General features: G+C 40.3%; 1 protein-coding gene across 1 annotated transcript in view; it reads left to right on the top strand.

Moving 5' to 3' along the window:
• SAMD12 (sterile alpha motif domain containing 12) overlaps positions 1-21321 on the top strand; it is a 176035-nt gene that overhangs the window by 10931 nt on the left and 143783 nt on the right. Inside the window, exon 2 of the mRNA XM_030226894.2 lies at positions 6930-7105. Within this exon, the coding sequence (XP_030082754.1) occupies positions 6930-7105 (176 nt within the window). The remainder of the gene's footprint in view (positions 1-6929; positions 7106-21321) is intronic.

The raw sequence follows: 21321 nt of genomic DNA, 5'->3' as shown, positions 1-21321 counted from the left end.
TGAAGTAGAAAAGGTCCTGACTGATCTGCTGGGCTTCTTTGCTCTGTGTTAGTTTTGCTGATTTGGTGGCTATTAGACAGAGAGGTTTGAGCAACATAGTGGTCAAAATCTTGAATTTACTTGCTCAGCAGGTTGCCAGCAGTATTTACTAGGTTGCAACATAAGCAGCAGATTGTATTAAGTGAAACTTTGACTGCATTTTCAGCTGATTCCAAGTGATGTGTTGGGGGAACTGTGCAAATTTACACAGTTCCTGTGGAGAGAGGAATGTATGGAGAAGTACTTCTGGTAGGCAGAAGCCAGACAGTTTCTCAAAACTAGAAGATGATTGATGAGGCAGATGGACCATCCATAGGAGTTACAGAAACTCATTACTATGGAAGAAATTTCTGCCAGACAAAGTAGTCAAAATAGTCCTAAATTTTATAGTACAAATTAAAGCCATCTTTATTTGCTGTTTTCAGTCTTGTTTTTTGCTATTGTAGAAGTGGTAGTAACTGCTCAGGTCAGATATTTTTAAAATAATTCCATGTTTACTAGGGATATGCAGAGCTGCTAATGAAGTATAAGCTTCTTGAAATACAAGAAGGGCTTTGCAGTGCAGATCCATCTTGCTCATTTGGTCAGTGTGAGGAGGCATCTCAATCTGAACAAGCCTTCAGTGTTTTCAGTGTGAATGTCTTCCCTCTGACCAACCCAGGTAAAGCAGGTTGCGAGTAAAGGCAAGCAAAAAGCCTCAGGGATTGTGTCTGACTACTCTGGATTGAAGTGTAGCCTCTGGAAGTGAATAGAACTCTCATTGAAAATGCTGACTGCAAAATTTGATGTGATTGGAGGTTTGATTTGCTTTTGACAAAGAAATGGGCAGCGATGGAAGGAACAAGTCCAGTGAGAGCTGCTGTCCAAAGGTGTTTTACCGTAGAAATACTCGATAAATCTTTGTGACTACTGAAATGACTGAAAAGATATTTGGACCCTTTTTATAAGGTCCCTGCTATGTCCAACCTGAGTTTGTTAATGTTCAAGCTATATGGATGAAGTTTTGTCTGTCCTTTTCAACAATGTGGCATTTTATGGTGGGAGTAGTAGGTGGATTGTGTGGACTTACCTCTTAGCATTGTGCAGCTAGTCTGTGGAATAAATACATAAAATGGAGCTTGCATGGTTGCCAGTATTTGACACATGAAAGTTTTGTAAGGATTGTTAGAGCTTGGGTGGGTATCTCCTGTGCCTGCTTTTTGTCTCTGAATAGCAAAAGCTAGCATATGACTATGATGCACACAGAACAGGGCACATGAGTAAGAAGATGCTATTTTTACTCGATCACTTTTTAGAATAGAACAATTGGTATTGCATGTAACTCAAGTACTTGCCAAATACGCTTTAATGTAGCCTTAATTGATCTGCTTAAAGTTTTAAGCAGCCAGCAGTATTCCCACTGAAACACATAGTTATGAAAGGTTTGACACAGTAGGCAGTGAGTGCACAGAGGTAGCAATTGATCATAGATTTATCTGCTAAGCCTTGAGCCTACAGATGGAGAGACAAAGACTTTCCATCTGTCCGTGCAAAACTTTGGGTATATCAAGGCTGTGTTTTGAAGAATGCCTTCAGGGTTCTTTCCAGACAGGATTCACAGAGTACCCTCTAGGAAAACTCAAGGCTTGCCCCAGATGCCAGTAACTTAAGATGGCTCTTGGTGACTTCTGTGTACCATCAAGCATGCTCAGACAAGCTGTCTCTTGGCTGCTTGCCATCTGGGAGGCTGGCGTGCATGGGAGGAAGGTAGCTGGCGGGGCAGAGCATTCTTACTGCCCTGTGAGCTCTTCTTTGAAACTGTGTGTGCACCCTGGAGAGATCTGTGTGGGCATGGAACTGGCTCACATGGATGGGCCAGCTTCTGCAGGGCAACAAACTCTCTTCCTCTGTATACATGGAAAAGACTTGAGTTTTTGTTCCACCATATATGAAAAGTACTCCGTGTATTGCATCCTAGTTTTTTTAGGACAGATGTGGGGTAATTTTTCCATTTTGGATGCTAATTATTTTTCTCTGCTAACTATTTTTCTCACAGAGCTTTTCACTCTCATAACTTGGCAGATCTCAGCAGTCTTTTTAGATGCTGGAAAAGTGGATATTTTCCATTAGATTCAGCTTTACCATTAGGTTAGGAATACAAGAGCACTTAAGTACCTTTGTTTTAAATAATAGTTTGTTTCATAAATGTAATCTTTGGATCTATGTTATTGTGTATGCCAGCACCATTCATTATGTGCTTGTTGCTGTGCAGTTAGAGCTCTACAGAACATCCACCCTCCTTCCTCAAAAAGAAACAAGTTCCCACCACAGACAGCTTTCAATACAAGTTGAAAAACAATTGCTGGGGGAGCATGAAGAGAGATTAATCAGCTGAGGTGGGGTTTTCAGCAGGAAAAGGAGAATATAAGTGATCTTAATCTGATTGAAGGGTTGCATTACTGAGATACGGATGATATATGAATATTGAGGTTTTATGGAAGAATATTGGAAGAAGTTCTGTTTCAAAATCTAATGATACTGCTGACGGTAGTATTAGGCTGATACTGAGCTGATTTGTGCTTGTTGTCTTGATGTACTGTTAAAATTTGGGACTGATCAGGTGGATGCAGTTTGGTGAAATGAAGAGGTGCTGAGGCAGCAGGGTTGTTGTCAAAGGAGCAGTATGGGGAAATGGTCTGAATGCAGAGGGCAGGGTGTTAGCCAATACCAGGGTAAAGAGGAGTAATGGTCTGAACAATATTTTAGCCAGAAACTACTTTGTCTGGAAAAGCATTTTTTTCCAGATGAATACCATTAAGGCCTAAAAGAAATTTAAGATGTGTCACCTAAGAGAGTCAGAGTGCACGGGCTGTGGTGAAGTTAGTGATTGGTGATTATTTTCTAAGAGCTATTTAGACTCAGTTCTATGGGATGTTGACCCTGGGTGCTGTCAGCCCACCAAGCTCCATTAGGTTTGATAGTTGGTTCTGGGTTTTGAGCTGACCTTGTCTAGCTAAAATTATATAAGATGTAGATTTAAGAAGATAATAAATTATTGACCAAACATTGACCTCTTTCACTGCCTTTAACAAATCTTGAAAGGGAACCATTTTGGTTTGTATTGACATTTAAAAGGAGGCAAGAACTCCACCTCTGGCTGCCACAAAGATGGATCTATGTATTCTGTGTGGTAAAAGGAAATAACAGACCCTTGCAAGGAAATATTCCTTGTAGCTGAGAGTTGGAGGTAGCACTAGAAGAAAATAATAGAGCTGGCTACCTAAAGATGTATCGTGACGAAGAGAAGCTTTTCCAAGTGACTAAGATACTTATTCTTCTTAGGAGATAAATGCCCCTAGAAAATAAAAAAGTTCTCTTTCCCCACTTACCCCTCTCCCCCCTTTCAATATTAGCAACTCTGGAAAAGTCCCCTAGGACAGCCTTTGTTTCTTTTAACCACTCACCTGTTTTCAATTAAAAGGCAGTGGGCATCTCTGTAATTGCTAACAGCCTCTTCCATTTTTTCTCTTTTGTATCCTGAAGGAGCCCAGTAAAAGGCATTGCTAAAAAAGTACTAGCATTCATTATTCTTGAATGCATGATGGGCTAAGAGTCAAGCAGCATCTTGCCAAGTGACTTATTTCATTTTTAAGCCATCCAGGTGCTTATAGATTTATAAAACCATTGAAGTTGGAAAAGAGCTTTAAAATCAAGTCCTACCCTTAACCCAGTACTGACAAGTCCTCCACTAAACCGTGTCCTCAAATGCCATGTCTACATGTTTTTTTAAATACTTTCAAGGATGTTGACTGCCCCATTTCCCTGGGCAGCCTGTTCCAATGCCTGAAAACCATTTCTTCCATGAAGAATTTTTTCCTAAAATCCGATCCAAACTTCTCCTAGCCCAACTTGAGGACTTTTCCTCTGATCCTGTCACTTGTTACTTGGGGGAAGAGACTGACCCCCACCTGGCAACAGCCCTCTTTCAGGAAGTTGGAGAGAGTGACAAGGTCTTCCCTGAGCCTCCTTTGCTCCAGGATAAACACCCCCAGCTCCCTCACCAGACTTGTGCTCCAGACCCTTCCCCAGCTCTGTTGCCCTTCTCTGGATACACTCCAACCCCTCAATGTCATTATAGTGAGGGGTCCAGAACTGGACACAGCACTTGAACGGTGGCCTCACCAGTGCTGAGTACAGGGGACAGTCCCTGCCCTGGTCCTTCTGGTCACACTGTTTCTGATCCAGGCCAGGATGCCATTGACCTTCTTGGCCACCTGGGCACACACTGGCTCATGTTCAGTCCCTGTTGACCAGCACTCCCAGGTCCTTTCCCAAGGGCAGCTTTCCAGCCACTGTTCCCAGCCTGTAGGACTGCATGGGGTTGTTGTGACCCAAGTGCACTGGGCTGTCACTCTGGACTGTCCAGATCCCTCTGTAGAGCCCTCCTACCTTCCAGCAGATCAGCACTCCCAATCAACTTGGTGTCATCTGCAAACTTTGTGAGGGTGTCCTTGTTCCCCTCATCCAGACTGGTGATAGATACTAAATAGAACTGGCTGTGGGGAGCACCACTGTGACCAGTCACCAGCTTGATATAACTCCATTCACTACCACTCTCTGGGCCTGGCCACTCAGCCAGGATTTTGCCTAGTGAGCAGTACCCCAAACCAAGCCATGAAAAGCCATTTCTCCAAGAGATGGCTGTGGGAGACAGTGTCAAAGTCAAGGTAGACAGCATCCACAGCCTTTCCCTCATCCACCAAGTGGTTGGGGTCATGTGGTTATACATAGAAGGAGGTAAGGTAAGCCATCATGCTGCCATTTTATTGAACATGGTACTATATCATTTGCTCCCTCTAATACATGGTAAATTAGTGCTATAACCCAGAAGGGTCTCCTTGTTGATGCCATGCCACCCTTCTCCCTAATCTCTATTGTTTGGGAGCACTGGGAAGGGAGGAGGGGCAATTCACAGAAGACTTGCTGCTGGCATTGTTCTTCTAGGCAGTTTTAAGTCCCACTGTGCTACCTATTTTCTCTTTGGTGAGCACTGGAACTGGGCTGACAGCCAAAAACTGCCTGCTTCTGAATGTTGCTGTAGTGTATTAGGGTTTCAAAGGTGTCTCTAGGAGTCTTCAGCTGGGGAAGATCCTTGCACAAGGCATTTGGAGGAATTTTTATGGATTACATTCAATACCAAATGTCTTTTCACTGCTGATCAGCCCTTGCTGGAGCAGGGTGTGCTGGGAGTACTTTTACAGGTTTGTTAAGATATATTTACATTTTTTGTGCAGGGGGGAATTAATTAGGTTACTAACAGAACAGTTTTTATTCTCAATGTGCTGTGAAAATAGTCAGTCTTGGTGGCTCACATGTATCTTTGTATAGTCTGGAGGACAGGCAAAGTTGTTGTTAGCAGTCATTTCTTTTGGGTAGGTTAATATGATCTAGAGGAGCTAGATAATAGTAGGTGGATATAATCCAGGAGAGAGAGAATTTTTTTGGTGTCTTGAGGAGCGCTGATGTAAATACAAACAACAGAATCAAATTTCTTTTTAAGTTCCCAAAGTAGGTGTTCTTGTCCTTGGCTTGCAGATGTAGGTATTGTAGTGGTTGCGAAATCACTTATCTTTGAGAAATATTTGGATATTTTTAAAGATCCCAAGGGAAAATGGTCAACATTTTGGCCTCTGCTTAATTCTGAACTAAGGAATTCCTGTAACTTAGGCTCAAAGTTTTCAATTAAGACTCTAGGATTTAAGCTGAATAGATTTTCAAAAGGTGCTAGAGTTAAAGAACCCTTTGCTTTCAATGGCAGCTTGAGCCAGTTTCCTGTGAGAGGCCTTCAAGGGCTGATCTGGGAGCTGGTAGAAACTGGTAGTTCTGATTTCTTCCCCAGCTCCCCATCCTTTGCTTCTAAGTTAAGCAAGAGTAAAAGGGCAGCTTTTATTTTGGCTGTATATTGTAGTTGAGGTTTCTATTCAGATCTGTCAAACACTGCACCACAGTATCTGAGCAAAGTTCTTTTGTCCACAGAGGAAGCTGGGACCATTAATTACAAGCAGTGCTAAAAGTAGCCCAGTTATGCAGGAACATCAATGCAAAAGTCAGTCACATAAAGGGGAAGTTATCTCAGGATCCACACATTTTTAAAATCACTGCTATGTGTGTGAGTGCTGAAACTGTGAAAATTTGGGCAGAAAGCAAGCTACTGCTCTAGTTCTAAATGGGCATTTCTCTTGTATGCTTTGCATTTGTTTTATTTTTTCCCCCCCTCTGAATGCTTTCCTTATTCTGCTGTCATTAGTCCCTATCTCATTATATACTCCCAGGGAGTACATCTCTCTTGCTTGTTAGGATGGTGTAGGTGGTAACTTGCAGTGGTACAAAGGGCTGAAGGAGAAATAATCAGCTGGATAAGTCATTACTCTGTGCAGAGACTGACTTGCTGATTTTTTTTGTGCACGGCTTACTTATCCCACATTCTTTAAGACCTAGAATGTTGTAGGATTTGAAAATGTAATAGAAAGCCTTCAACTTGTTTGCCTAGAAAGGAAAAAAATGTATGGTTGGATGATGAACATTTAATAAAAGCTCTAAGTTGAGGGTCTTGGATGCTCCAGTGAATCCAGCAGAGCACAGTTCTGCATGGTACATGGTAGCCTGCACTAAATAAATTTATCCAGTGTGCTGCATTCCTCTGTTTTTCTTTCTCAAGTATCTCACCTTGAATCCACATCAAAGTACAGATGGTTCATTTGCTGTGGTCTGACACAGCTCTGGTTACCGCATGGTACTGCTTCTCAGTAGTTGGTGCTAAATGTTTGAACCATTGGGTTCTTTTTTCCTAAAGCAGTGTTTCTCATATTTTATCCCAGCTCTAAAGCAATGTTTCTCATATTTTTTCCCAGCTATCCATTGCAATCTGAATCCAAATGGTATTGATCACACTGTCCCCACAGAAGGCATTAACCTGCAGCTTGAAGGTGAAGAAGTTGATTCGCTCGCGGTTAAGAACACCAGTACGCCCAAAGGGCCCGAGTCAAAAGACACACCCAAGAGACAAGTGGAGCCAGAAATATCTAAGGTAGGTAGGATTGCCTTCTTACTTATTTTTGTGAGTCTTTAAGAATCCAGGTTTCTGGAAGTCCTGGCTTCTGCTTAAAAAACATTTATCATCTTGTTAAAGACCTATAAAGGTGTAAAAATAGCAGCCCGAGGAAGTGGCTGTTACAGAAGGAAGGTATTGCTGTGGAGTTGTAGGATACACGCATCTTGGATATTGAACTACTCTGTTTTTTCTCTAAATGAAGGTAATTAAAGTAATGGGATCTCTCTTTTTCAGACACTGTGGAGACTTTTTCCAAATGACTTGGGTAACAAGCAGAATGGGCACAGAAATGTTTTTCTTGAGTTTTTTATTTGTTTGTTTGAATACTTTTTTCTTGGGGCAGGTAAAGGAGGAGAAAAGTTCTATGGGTATATGAATATGTGGATTTTTATATGGGTGACTGATTTTAATAATCTGTTAACTCATTTTAGGTAAAATTCCAGGCCAGTCTTCCATGTCTGATATGACAGTGAGCAAACATAGTTTAGAGTTGAGTTCCTGAAAAAATGTGTCTGTTCTTACTCATAAGTTTCTACTTCTTGTATGAGTGCAGCAGGCCTGACTACAAAGTGCAAGTGAATGTGTGTACTCAAGATACTTTGGTATAGGACAGTAATTTGTCATATTAGATACACTTTTAACTGGAATCACAGAATATTCTGAGGTGGAAGGGGTCCCACAAGGATCATCAAATCCAGCTCCTAAGTGAATGGCCCACACAGGGATTGAACCCACAAGCTTGGCATTGCCAGCACTCTAACCAAGGAAGCTGGTCACAGGGTCAAAAGAAAGATAAGATAATGTTATAAAATAATTGGGAAACGTTCTTTAAAAGCCTTATCAGTATTTTTGATTCTTAAAGGCCTAAAACCAGTAGTTTGGGGGTAATTTCTGCAGAGTGGAAAATTGAGTCTTTATTGAATCTGACACTTTGAGAGTTATTAGAGCAAATAAAATGAGTGTCTTTTTTTTCTAACAGGTTCAAAAAGGCAATAGAAATTATTTCAATGACTGAACAAATAGGAGTATTTCCTACTGCCAACAGTACAATAAACCTAAAAAATAATACACATATGGTTGTGATGTATTTCACTTTTAGAATAAAATAGTATTAAATGTTTTGAGCAATTTCTTTGACGATTAAGGTTTGGTATGAATTCTCCATTCTATTTTTTATCTAAAATATCTAATTTAAAGTTAATACAATTAAACTCATTCTGACTTAATGCATCAAACTAGATCCTCCATTACAGGCTTGCAGCAATTAAAAAACCCCTGCTACCTGCAGTCTGTTTGGTGGCCATTTATCAAGCACCTTGCTGATTTGTCATGAACCCTTGGAGAACAGGTTTGTGGTTACTGCTTTGAAATATCTGTTTGGTAATAAGACCACCAGATTTTGGATGGGTTTTGAGACAAAGCTCAGCAAATAAGGCATTTGCCCAGCTGCTCACAAAGGCAAGCTAGCCTTGCTCATGTTTCAGCATCAGCAGGTGAAAATCTGCTGTGTATTGAAGGCTGAGGAGCTTTGTTAGACTTGGAAACCATACAAGCTTGGGAGTGAAGAAGCTAAATGGTGCAATAGGGCTCCCAGTTGAGAACGGGCTTGTGTGTAGCTGACATGGGATACAGTCATATCGAACTTGTCTTTGCTTGCAGAAGACTTATCCTAGTGAAAAATCAGAGTGAAACACATCAGTGATTTAATGTAAGCTGTCTGAGCTGTGATTGTTGGACTGATGAATATAAAACAGGCTGTCCTTGCTGGAGATGGCTGGGGAAGAGGGGAATTGTGGTGCTCTCGAAGTACTGAAATCCAGTATTGGTTTCCCACATCTGATTGCAGTAGATTTATTTAGAAAACTAGGCATGCTTCAGATTTAAAAAACAAACAAACAAACTGAATTTTTGCTTAATGGAATAAGGTTAGAATAGCAGCATCATGCAAATGGAATGGGCTATTTTTCTAAATTTATTGCTGCCTTGTTAGTAACTTTGTTTTTTATGTGTGTATTAATTTAGTGATGTTTTTCATCTGGATTCATGTTTTAGCCTGAGGTGGTCTGTCTTCTCTGGCTTGCTCTGCCCTAAATTTAAATATTGGTTTGCTTTGTCCTCTGAAATGTGACTATGGAGTTGGACTTGAGCTTGTGTAGCTTTAAGAGTTGAATTAAACTGCCATTAGGAAACTTCATCCATGCAATCATATATGTACCATGGGAAGAGGAGCAGGAATTCAGGAAAGTTTTGTAAATAAAACATTGTGAGCAGAGCTATTTGTTTTATATTTCCATTGCACAGGTGTTTTAAAAAGGATTTCTTTGGAGTCCTGTGTATTCTAATAATATTAACACATACCTCATATTCACAGTAGTGAGACCTGTGTTGCACAAAACAGTGCAATGTATTGAATATGATTTAAGATGCCTCCTAGGCTCTTGTTCCTGCTTTCAGCTTTCTAATTTGTCATCAAGATCATGTCCAACACTTTAAACATCTGGTTCTGCTGTCCAAAGAAGCAAACAAAATCTCCTTTCTAATGAACTGTGTCCTTCCTTTTCTGTCCTCAGCTATGGGATTAAAGAACAGTAGTAACTCATGGGTTACAGACAGATTTAAAGTTCTTAAAGTTCTTTTTTTTTAATGCAGCTACTGTAATGTAAATATGGGAGTACAAGTGTTTGTTTCTATATTTGGGATGCAGACAACAGAAAGCGTAGCTCCAGTGAAGGATCATTCATTTATAAGTTCCTGATGAATATGGAATTTAGTATTTATAGGCTGACTGAGGTAAAATTATAATGGAAAATGGAACAATGATCTTAGTCTCCCTCAGCTGGTTCCCTAAGGAACCACCTTGTTACAAATATGAGCCAGTCCAAAACTAGCAAGATTATTCATAGCTAATCAAATGTCTATAATCTAGTCAGACTCTGAAAATGTACAGAATAGAATATAAATTAAGGAAAAGATATGAAGTGTAAAAATGCTTCATTTTTTATTTATGAATATCAATATACACATTTTCTTGATCAGTAACTGATTTTTCAGCATTCCTGATATATGAAAACAATTCAGGCAGTTGAGTGGTCACTTTCACAGAGCAGTAAAAGTCACTGGAGAAAGCAAGGATTTTTTTAAATATACATTTTAAAAAATTAAATTATTTCTTTACCACCTATGTTTAACCACTGTTATGTGTGTTTTCTGGAATTCTTATCATTTTCATTGAAGTGTTACTTCTGGCTCCTATGTCTCATCTGTTTGGTTTTAATACCGTAGTCACAGAGTAGAGCTCTGTAAAAACAAGCTAACAAAGGTTTTGCTATACTTTTGGAATCCTGTACTTCTCTGAGTATAGGCAACTTTTCTAAGGAGATTCAGAAAATGATCTCTTATAGCAGGATTGACTTATCAAGTCCTCCCCCATGATGCACTCACAAATCCTTGTTGATGGTGAGCGTGAGACTCAAATCTGGGCTGTCGCTCATTAGGAGGTTATTTATTCAGGGAGTTTTCTTTCCTAAGTAAGGTGTGCATACCTGGTGACACATTTTGTCTCATTATGTGGTAGCAGCAATAGCAAACAATAAAGGCTTTTTAATGGCAACTACTGCTGTTAGGCTTTTTATGTTGTGTTAGCAATTGCAGGGTTTTTTTATTTGCCTCGAGAGAAATTAACAGTCCTTTAAAATGTTCATGAAAACTATGAAAAGAAACTGGTAAAAGAAGTGAGAAGCTTTTATCTTGTCTTCTGTTGATAAGTGCTATATAGACATCAGTAGACTATGTTTTGTTGCAGTGTAGTTCATTAGTTCTTTTGCTTGCTTTTGCTTTCTTAAAAAAACCCTTTTTTTTGTTTTAAATTATACTGAACAATACTGAAGGGCTGACTGAACTCAGTACCAAGAGGATAAGAATTCATCTCAGCTTACTGGGCTCAGTTCAGGACTGACTGGGGTAGAAACAGCTCCTCTGGCTTCCCTGGCAGGGATATGCTCTGCTCAGCAAGTGTTTGGAGGGGTTGGGGGTGTCAACCATGTGGTGAAAAGTAGAAGCGCAGAAGAGTAAGGCTTTTAAGTAATAAAGGTGTTACAGAATTTCTAGAAATATTAAAATTTTGTCAGTTATTTAAAAAAAAAAAGTCTTGGTACTGTTCTCTAACAATAGAATAGGAAAAGTCTAGAAAAGAAAAAAATTCTTCTAGAAAAGTCTTTTCTAGAAGAGTTCTCCAGTTTTTTAATCAGTGGCTTCTGCTTCACAGTGTTTGTCCTTTTTGGTCAAGCTTATCAAATGGGTTGGATAGGAAAGACAGTGTTAGGCCAGTCTGGGTGAGGCTCTAAGCAATCTGATCCCATGGCAGGGGGCTCGAACTAGATGATCATTATGGTCCCTTCCAACCCAAACCATTCTATATCCCCCCCACACCCCACTTTTTTTTTAACCTTTTTTTGCAGTTGAGAAACACCAGAGCCCACTGAACTGGGGCAATGAGGTTTTACCATTTTGAGTTGTCTTCCTGTTATCTTCCTCTTGTGAGATTTTGGGTGGCCACAAGATATGGGAAAAAGAACCCAGATTGGACTGATTAAAGTTAAGAAACATTTTTCTGTTGAAATGAAGGTTCAGTAAGACCCCAGCTGGGCTGTTCAGTTCCTCCAGATTTTGCTTTAAAACTGTGTGTCAGGGTGTTTGAATTGCAGATCTCTGTGTGTTTCTGAGTGAGGTACTGACCCTAGATGGGGAAATGTCACTTTACTGATAGTTTGCTTTTCTTAGCTTACTTTTGTGGAGAAGTAGTTAACAGATTTCTGCTGTCCACATCATACCACCACAATGAAAGTCAATAGATTAGGTGTGAATTTTTTTTCTCTCCCAACTCAGACTGAGACAGTGACAAAACACCACTTACTGCACTGGGTCTTCTTTAATGACTAACAAAAATGGGCACAGAATCTCAGTGTAGAATAAATCTGAAGTGGGTTTAAAAACATTTGGTAAATGTTGCTATCACATAGCTGAAATAATTACACTTCAGGATAATGTGCCTTTCTAGTGTCTCATTCTGTGATTATTAGTAATACACAATAATTAGTGTGCCTGCTTCTATCTTAATATTCAATGCTCTTTTCATGTGTTGCATAGTTATAAGTATCCATGTATATTGGGGGCTGAAAGGTTTGATGTGTATGCATCCCTCCCTCTCTCAGCCTGTCATTCCCAGTTGTGACCCTGGCTGAAGCCTGAAGTTTCAGAGCCATGCACTGAGCAAACCTCTTATCCTGAGCTGTGAAACAGCAGTGCTGGGTGACTTTGTGCATTTCAAGCCACCGAGAGTGATGTTTCATTTATCATTCAGGGATTTCACAGGAGAGAATGAAGTGCTGAAGTAACCCTACCTGTACTGCAAAATACAGCTGCTTAGTTCAGAATCTACACTCTCACAACCAAGAAAAACAAGAAACATCTCTCTCTGTTGGGGTCCTGTAAGCCAGCTTACCACAGGAGGACAAATGTCTGATTCAAAATCCAAGTATATTCTTGCTGTAGCATGATTTTTGCCATTGCTGTATCACCCATTCTTGCTATAATTTTAATATAAGTTTAATATGAAGGCCCACGTTTTTACAGCAAGGTTTTTCCTTTCAGCATAAAAGATCTGGTTTCTCCTGTTCATTCTGTTCACAATGACTGCATGCCTGGGGATTCTGATAATGTCATCTCCTATGCTGACAGCATCCATCTGGAGGTGGGAGATCTTGACAAGTTAGAGGGTTGTACTCTGTCCAGGACAGTGAGGGAAGGGAAGGGCAGGTGGAAAGGATTGTTTGTGTCTTTCTGCTTTGCCCGTCGTCTCAAAGTGGGACTATTTTCCTATTGGTTTTCTCCTCACAGGAAATGAAAATAATAAACTCAGACTAATTCTTAGCTCTTAGGTGGTGTAAGTAGAACAGGTGAAGTTTATTCACAAAGACACTGTTGACTGACCTTCTGAACAAAAGGCCTTTATGAAGTTCACCTGTACAAGCAAACTCTATTTATGACTTCAGTCCATCAGGTGATATTAGGAAGAGGAATTTGTTAGGATTTTACAGCTGGATTTTTTATCAGTTGGACTGCTACTTTCAGAAAAAAAGCAAGGATGAAAACATTTTGGGTAGTTGCATGCACACAAGTGCTTGCATGTGGAGGACTTTAAGGTGTTGGCCCCTGGGAAGCAGCACAGTCTATAACCCTGAGGTGTGCTCAGGGCTGCACAAACACAGCAGTGAGGTGGCTGCTGCTGCAGAGAGACAGTCCTTGTATAGGGCTGCCTTGAGCAGATGGTTACAAAGAGGCAGCTGAGAGAGCATAAGGAGGGAAGTGTAGTCTGATCTGGCTCCTGTTGTCCTGTGAAAACTATCAATGTGAAATTTGTCTTCTTTCCCATTGCACTAGTGTGAAAAGGAGCAGCAATTGCAGTACATATTAGCAAACATAAGCAGTAAAAAGCTGTGGTAGTACTCTAGAAATAAGTGGGATGTTTAATACTACAGATGCATGTAGATACAGACACCTTATTTAAAACAACTTCACTTTGGGGAAAAAGAAATGTAGATAAAAAATGGAGTAGCTTTTAGAGGAAAAAGCAATTCCATACAGCATGTGGATGCATATTGTACTTACAGTGCCAGTTCTGCTGCTTGCCTCATTGTGAAGCTGTTTCACAAAGCCATCCAAACTCTCTGCTTCCACTTTGAAGCTACTTTAAGGGCTTCACAAATAAAGCAGTATTTTAATGACACAGCTGCCTTGTTGAGGATTGAAAAATACAGAATTTTCTGGTCAAGAAAATAATAGCATTATGATTAGAGGGATTACAAAATGTAGTATGGAACCAATTTAGCCTTTAAAATGGAATATGCTCCACTGCTGACACCAAAGGTCTGCAAATGGTGTATTTCACCTGAGTTATAACTCATTAATATAATAAGATATTTTCTTAATCTGCCTCATGTGTTTGCTGGCAGTTGCTGTCGTCATCAGAGAATCATAGAACCATTTGTTTTGGAAGCAACCATAAAGATGATCTTGTTCTAGCCACCCTGGCATGGGAAAGGACACCTTTCACTGGACCAGGTTGCTCAGAGCTCCATCCAGCCTGGCCTTGAACACCTTCAGGGATGGGGCATCCACAGCTTCTCTGGGCAACCTGTGCCAGTGCCTCACCACCCTTACAGTAAGGAATGTTTTCTAATATCTAATCTAAACCTATTGTCTTTCAGTTTGAAGCAATTCTCCCTTCTCCTGTCACTACATGTCCTTGTAAAAAGTCTCCTCCATCTTCCTTGGAGGCTCCTTTCAGGTACTGGAAGGCTGAAATTAGGTCACCCAGAGCCTTCTTTTCTTCAGGCTGAATAACCCCAATCCTCTCAGCCTTTCCTCACAGGAGAGGTGTTCCATCCTGGAACATCTTGGTGACCTCCTCTGGACTCACTTCAACTGTGAGTTGTCCTTCTGTGCTGGGGACCCCAGAGCTGAATGCAGCACTGCAGGTGGGACCTCACCAGAGCGGAGTAGGGGGGCAGAATCACCTCCACCTTCCTCTACAAGTGGGAATTTTTGTCCATTTTGAAAAATAACATAACTGGGGAGAACTGGGAGTGAGAAGTGTCATAGTCACAAAAAGAGTGTGGGACTGTAGTAGTTTTAATAATGTGTGGGAGGAGTTTCTTGGGTTATCACCACTAAGAAGGGGAGGAATTTCATTAGAAGAGCCTGGAAGAGGGTGGCCTGGGGCAGAGTGAGGTCTGTCTTTCCATGAGTTTCCATGTGTAGAGTCAGTTTGCTGATGAGGGTGACTTAAATGACATGTCTGTATGTAAACTAGGTATGTAAACTCCTCTTACATGTGGTGGAATCTCTTACATTTGGTCGGCATGCTCATAGGAGTAAGAGAGGGATCAGGCTTGATCTGAAGTGAGCACTGCTCACCTGAAGCTGTCTGCATTTTGGGGATTGTTTTGACACTTGAGTTTAGGTGTTTGGATCTCAAACTCAGCTTTTTCCTCTCCCTTACTGGCTAACCAGCCTCTGCATTTGATATTGCAGTGGTTATCCATGTCTGATGGAGGTGAAACCTTGCATTAGGAGAAGCTGTTTCAGAAGCTGCATTTATTTCAAGCCTCATACTTGGAACAATTAGGATAGAGTACTCACATATATATTGTTATGTTCAAAATTATATTCTGGCAAACAAATACCATGTAATCTGAAAAAGGAGTCTTACCTTTTGGATTAAAAGCAAATCATTGGAGTGTGTGTGTTTCATTTTTACCCTCTTAGTTTAATTGATCTTGGACTTTAAGATGGCAGTTGCTCCTCCCTAGAAGTGAAGCTTTTGCTGTCTGGCTCAGTTTACCCAAATATAGAAGAATGTTGATAACTAGGACCAGTTAAAACTATTGTTTCAGTAGAAATCTGAGATATGGAATAAATTTGCTAAAGAAATTTTGTCTCTTGCATGTGTATGTACAGTTGATTGATTGTTTAGGTCAGGCTGTCTGAGAGTAACAAATGCAGCAGCACATTTGCTGCTGTTCCCATTCTTCTCCATGGGACAGATTGTCAAGCTGTTTTCCATAGTGGGTAGTGGTAGAAGGTTGCACTGGTGCTTTGTCATGCCTCTGGTTTTGACTGGAAGTATTTGGTGGATGGAGACTAAAGTAAACTGGTGTTTTGCTCTGAGGGGCCTCTAGGCAGTGCACAAATGCCAACAATAATGACCTTTGATGTCAGGGAGGATTTTCAGTATTCTCTCATGTCATATATTTCAAATACCACTTCTTTTTAGGTGTTTCTGAAGGTGGACTTCAGTCAGAAGTGCTTTGGTTTTATCTGAATTCTAGAGTTAACTGCAGATTATTGTGTTGCTGCTGTACCACTGCAGGGAGCAGGGAAACAACTCTCAAATGTGCATTTTCTGTGATGCTGTGTATCATCCGTGGGGCAAGCAGAAGATAAATGTTGTGTTTAAAACCAAATGTTGTGTTTAATGAGAGACAATTCTTCTCTTTTCCTTTTTAGTTTTTTTGACCAACTCATTTGTAAGTAGCATGTGGTTTCCTTGGCTATAATGCCATTAAGTGAAACTTTGATATAGTGATTCAGCCTGGGGATGGCTTTAAGTGCCTGTGTCCTACTTCCAGTACTTCTGTGCTTCTGGTAATGTTGATGGTGTGCTTTTATATTGTCATTAGCCACTCTTGGAACTCGCAGGGTTAGTTCAAAAATGAGAATGATGTCCAAGTAGGACAGACTCTTGAAATGAAAGAGGCATTGCAAGTGCTGAGTGAGAGGGCAGCTGGAGTGAAGAAGCAGTACAATAGCTTGTTTCTTTGTATTTGGGAGGTGCTAATGTGCGGCTGAGAGCTTTGGCACTTTTGGTGAGGACATTTTCCTATCTGACCATCCAGGAGTCACTCTGGGAGTCACTCTAGCACGACCTGAGCCGAGTCCGAGGCCCTTCACAGCCACGCCCCTCACACTGAGTGGGTCAGACCAGGTTTCTTTACTGTCTCTACCCTGTCTTTTCCATAGCAGAATCTCAGACATGCAGATACTTAAAATAATTTCATTGTGCAATAACAAAATAACAACTCGAGCTGCTGCCTCTTAGGAAGGAGCCCAAAGAAAGGAAACCCTGGGCTTTTGTATACTTATGGTCTAAGCAGAGGAAAGTCTGGGCTCTTCCTGCTGAGTCACTGGCTCCTGCTGTGTCTCTGAGTCACCTGGCTGGTGCCACAGGTCCCTGGGCCTTTTGCTATGCAAAGGGTAGGTGCCAGTTCTCAGCCTCTTGCCTCAGGCTCCTGCCACCCAGAGCTCAATCTGCAGCTCTCACTGCAGCTGCTCACCAAGCTACCTGTACTGAGTGTATTCCTGAGCACTTGGAAAAGACAAATACTATTGGTGATACTGGCATGAAACATCACAAGTAAATTTCCTTTTGGAGATTAGGACGTGTGTATCCAATTCTATCAACAAATCCGCAGTTTAGGAAGAGAAAAGAGATTACATTTTAGGTTTTTTATTTACTTTAGCTTTTGAACTCTCTCTTGTTCTGTTTGTGCAAAGTTGTGATGCTTTCCTATTCTCTGAATATTCCAGCTGCCATCTTCAGTCTCCCACCCTTTCAGACTGTACAGACTGACACACTGCCATCTCCTGCCTGCCAGTTCAGTCTCTACTTTACCTGACAAGCTGATTTTGTCACCCCTAAAGACTCAATGAGCAGTGTCTTTTCCCTCCCTAGCTGATGAGTGTCTTTTCTCATCTATACCCCTGTGGAGAGAAAAGAGTTCACTTGAGTCAGGGTTAGCTACAACAGTTAAGACTAATGTAAAACTCAGTTTTGCTTTGCAAATTGTTGCCTGATATGGGAGATGCTGATCCTCATCCCTGTGGTACAGTGCTACAAAACCCCATCACCTATGCCTGATTCAGAATGAATAACCAGCAGAATGTGCTTGGGGCTTCCCAGCTGTCTGACAGTGGGTGTGCAGTGGCAGAAGCTCAGTATGGTTCCAAGAGGCGGCGTGCCCATCTCATGTCCCTCAGCAGCTCACAGATGTGACCCTTCTTGCAGCCTCAAGAGCTGCAACAGTAGAAGCAGTGAGAGTGTGCAGCCCTGGCTGCTGGGGAGAGGGGCAACTCTTTGGGTTACAGGAAGTGGTTATATTGGCCATTTTTGCTAATGTAAACATTTAATTTCCTGCTCACACAACTGCTAGCAGTCACTAAATGGTCTGGAGCATCAATTCTTCCATTTCTCTTACCTCCTAGTTCCTTACCCAGAGATCATGGTTATTACTGGTAGGGGCTGTTGCCAGAAGATTTACTTGGTAGAATGAATATTTCTAATTCTACCAGTGTCTAGGAATTAATATTGTGATGAGGCATCAAGCTGCACTTCTGGGGTTAAATGTGTCTTTAATATGCCTATCTAAAAATAGAAAACCTTCAGCACTGAACAAGGTAGAGTTACTGCATATCGTGAAGCCTTTTTTCTATCTTTAACAAAGAAAATCTCGTTAAGTGGGTATTATGTTCTGCCAATTTTCCATTTTCCTCTAATGTCTGTAAGTGCGTCCATCAACTTTGCTGACCTAGACACCCTCTACTTTTTTTGCCTTTTCTTTCCTTGCTTTAAACAGAAGCATGACAATAGAGTCTGTACCTAATGGTTTTAGAACTGCTATTAATCCATCTTTCATTCAAGGCTGATTGCTTTCAATCTTAGCAGCATGCTTTAGATTGTGAAAGATGTTGTGAATGTCTTTTCATTATTAAAGGACAGATGTGACTGAACTTCAGCACACCTATGCTGAAAATACAGTCTTTTATTTAAATAAAGCTTGTGATAGGTTTGAAGATGTTTTTTTAAATAATCAATATTCTTGTTGAGTGAATAGAAAAAAAAATTCTGGAGGTAAAGGCTATCACATTAGTATGCTCTTCCTCAGATATGACTGTCTCAAACTTCTCTTTTAGTAAGTCAGAATTTTTGCATTTTTTTAGGTTTGTGCTGAAGAGCAAATAGCTTATCAGAATTGTCAACATTTCTGCATTAGGTGGTAATATGTGAAGTTGATGAGGAAAACTGAGACAGGATAAAAAATGAGCTAACCTGCAAGTATACTAAACCTTCCTGAAGCCTTTATTGTTGACTGTAGAAGAAGAATCTGAAGTGCTTGTTAAGGTTCATGCTTATTTAACTGTCACCATGGGGTTTTTTTTCTGTGGGGAAGGCTACTTTGTGGCTTGCAAACTGTAGTAAATGGTCCATAGTGACTGGTAGCAGATTATTTTGGAAAAATTTTTGCCTGAATAATTATCAGCTCTGTTTTTCCTAGCTGCTGTTTCATGTTCGCTTACTCTCTCTTGAAATAATTTAGTATTGGAGGGTCTTAATTTTTAAAAAGTATTTTCTAATGGGAGAAAAACATAAAGAACACTGCCAAATAAAATGCTTAGATCAGGTAAGTGTTCAGCATGCTGGTTAAACTGTCAAATTCAGGTGAAATTCAGTTGGTTGTATGTGTCCATTGTACATACTGCATTGTCCATTGTACCTTCTGCTTTTTGCTCTGAAGAAAACAGCATAAGACAGTACCTACCTGTTTGGTTTTGGTTGTGTTTTTTGTTTTGGTTTGGGTTTTTTCCTGTTGACCTTTTACTCCCTGCTCTGATTTCCAGATTCCAAAGGACACAAGAATGCTGATATAAGCCAAGAAGAATTATAATTGGAAAGGAAGTTGTCTTAGCTTTTGATTCAAAAAGAAGACTGTACAGTGTAGTCAGGTTATGTGAGCAGGGCTGACTTTTGTGGGACAAAACCCACATCAGAGTGCATGCTGTTATTGCTCTACAATATTTTATGCAAAGTGTACGTGATTTCTAAAACCACAAAATAAACTGAACACGATGAAATTGAATTTGAAAATTATGCTAGCTTTTCTATGCAAGGCACAGTGATGACAAAACTGGGTCATTGTTGATGAAATTCTTATTTAACTCTTTTCTGCCTGTTGATCACCTTCTTCCTCCCAGAACCCTCTCCCATGGTTAGGTTTTTGTTCGGGGTTTGTGGATTGTTGTGTTGTCATGTGTTGCCACAAACCTGCTTCCCTTCGGGATCTAACAAAGGCTTCTACAAGACTGGAGAGGAGATGAAATGCAGAGGAAGTGGAAGTGTGTCCTTGCTGAACTAAGCTGATGATGGAGCACCCCATTTAATGATGTAGCACATTTCAGTCCCCAACCCCTACTTGCTGTCATTTTACTGAGTTGGCAGCTCAGTTCTGACTTCAGTGAGTTGATCAGTTTTTCACCCACCTGAATTATCTCATTTTGGCTTTTATTAACAATAGGGTACTCTGTACTGATGGATCAAGAGCAACCAGTGAGAGCTGTCCCCTTCAGCAGCACTTCCTTGTTAATTTGGCTTATTTAAATCCCTTTGCCATGCTGGAAGTAGTTAAGGAGAGCACTGCTTTGCTGCTTTTGCTGCTGGGAGGAAACTCTATGGAAGTGCAATTTAAATAGAGCTAGTGGATGACTAAATCAGATTTGGAGGATGAACAGGGGATATCAGTCTTAAGAGAAGTAATGTTAATAACCAAGTATATTTTGATTTTACACTATTTCACCATCTTTACTAAATGCTTCAGTTTGTTCTAATGCAGAAGAGATGAGAATTGCATGATACAATGAAACTTTGCAAGTATTTTTTATTCAGAGAAATGTAGCGGCCCTCTGCATCCAGTGTTACAATTATGTGAACAGTGTAGTGGGATACAGTGGAATTACCCATCTCATATACGTCAATGTATGATTGAGCTCAAAATATCAAAAGAAAAAGCCAAGGAAAGGATAGGCTGCCTGCAGGGATAGTGGGTGCATGATGGAGATCAGGCAAAGTAGCAGGTTGTGGGCAGCAAGATGAAATTTGCAGAGGATGAAATGTAGTACAAAGGAAGAATAATTTCTAGGACGAGTCTGAATATTCCACTGTATTTATAAATCTTAGAATTGAGGAGGAGGTAAAAACAGGAAATTGTTGCTGCTGCAGACAAATACAGAAAAATAAGGCTGCTGTGCTGACATAAGTGAGTAGGACTGTGGAACAAGGCAGGACTTGAAACTTTCCTACCTATTAGAAAGTTCCTCTCATAGATTTGTTAATTGTTATTAATCTGTTATTAATTATGTGTTCATATATATAAACAGATTGACTGCAGCCTCTCTCTTAAGAGCAAAGCTCCTATCTGTTGTCTTTCTTTTAATCCTGGTCTAAATAGATTGGCAAGGATTATTGTCTAAGAACAGTAAATTGAGTTTTGTTGGCCTTTGGAATCAGCATGAAGTATAAGAATGTAAGTGATGAGCTTGAGGTGTGTTAATGATGTTTCAATCAGTGAAGCAACACAAAGCAAAAATCATATGTGAATATTTCTTCTCTACTTTCACTTTTCAGATTAATTATCACACAAGGTTTTTGTGATTATTAGTGAAAGTCTTTAAGACCAGTGAAAAGTTACTCTGATTTCCTCTTTTTATGCTCTTGAAGCATATTTATAAAGGGTTTAGCTCTTAGACTGCTGCAATGCAAATCTCACATGGTAAGTAATGGCAACAGTGCTAGCAAGTACTTT

Source organism: Serinus canaria, chromosome 2 (assembly GCF_022539315.1).
Source record: "Serinus canaria isolate serCan28SL12 chromosome 2, serCan2020, whole genome shotgun sequence".
Classification (NCBI taxonomy): Eukaryota; Metazoa; Chordata; class Aves; order Passeriformes; family Fringillidae; genus Serinus; species Serinus canaria.
The sequence above is the reverse complement of the archived record's forward strand: the minus strand, read 5'-3'. Positions and strand labels throughout refer to the sequence as shown.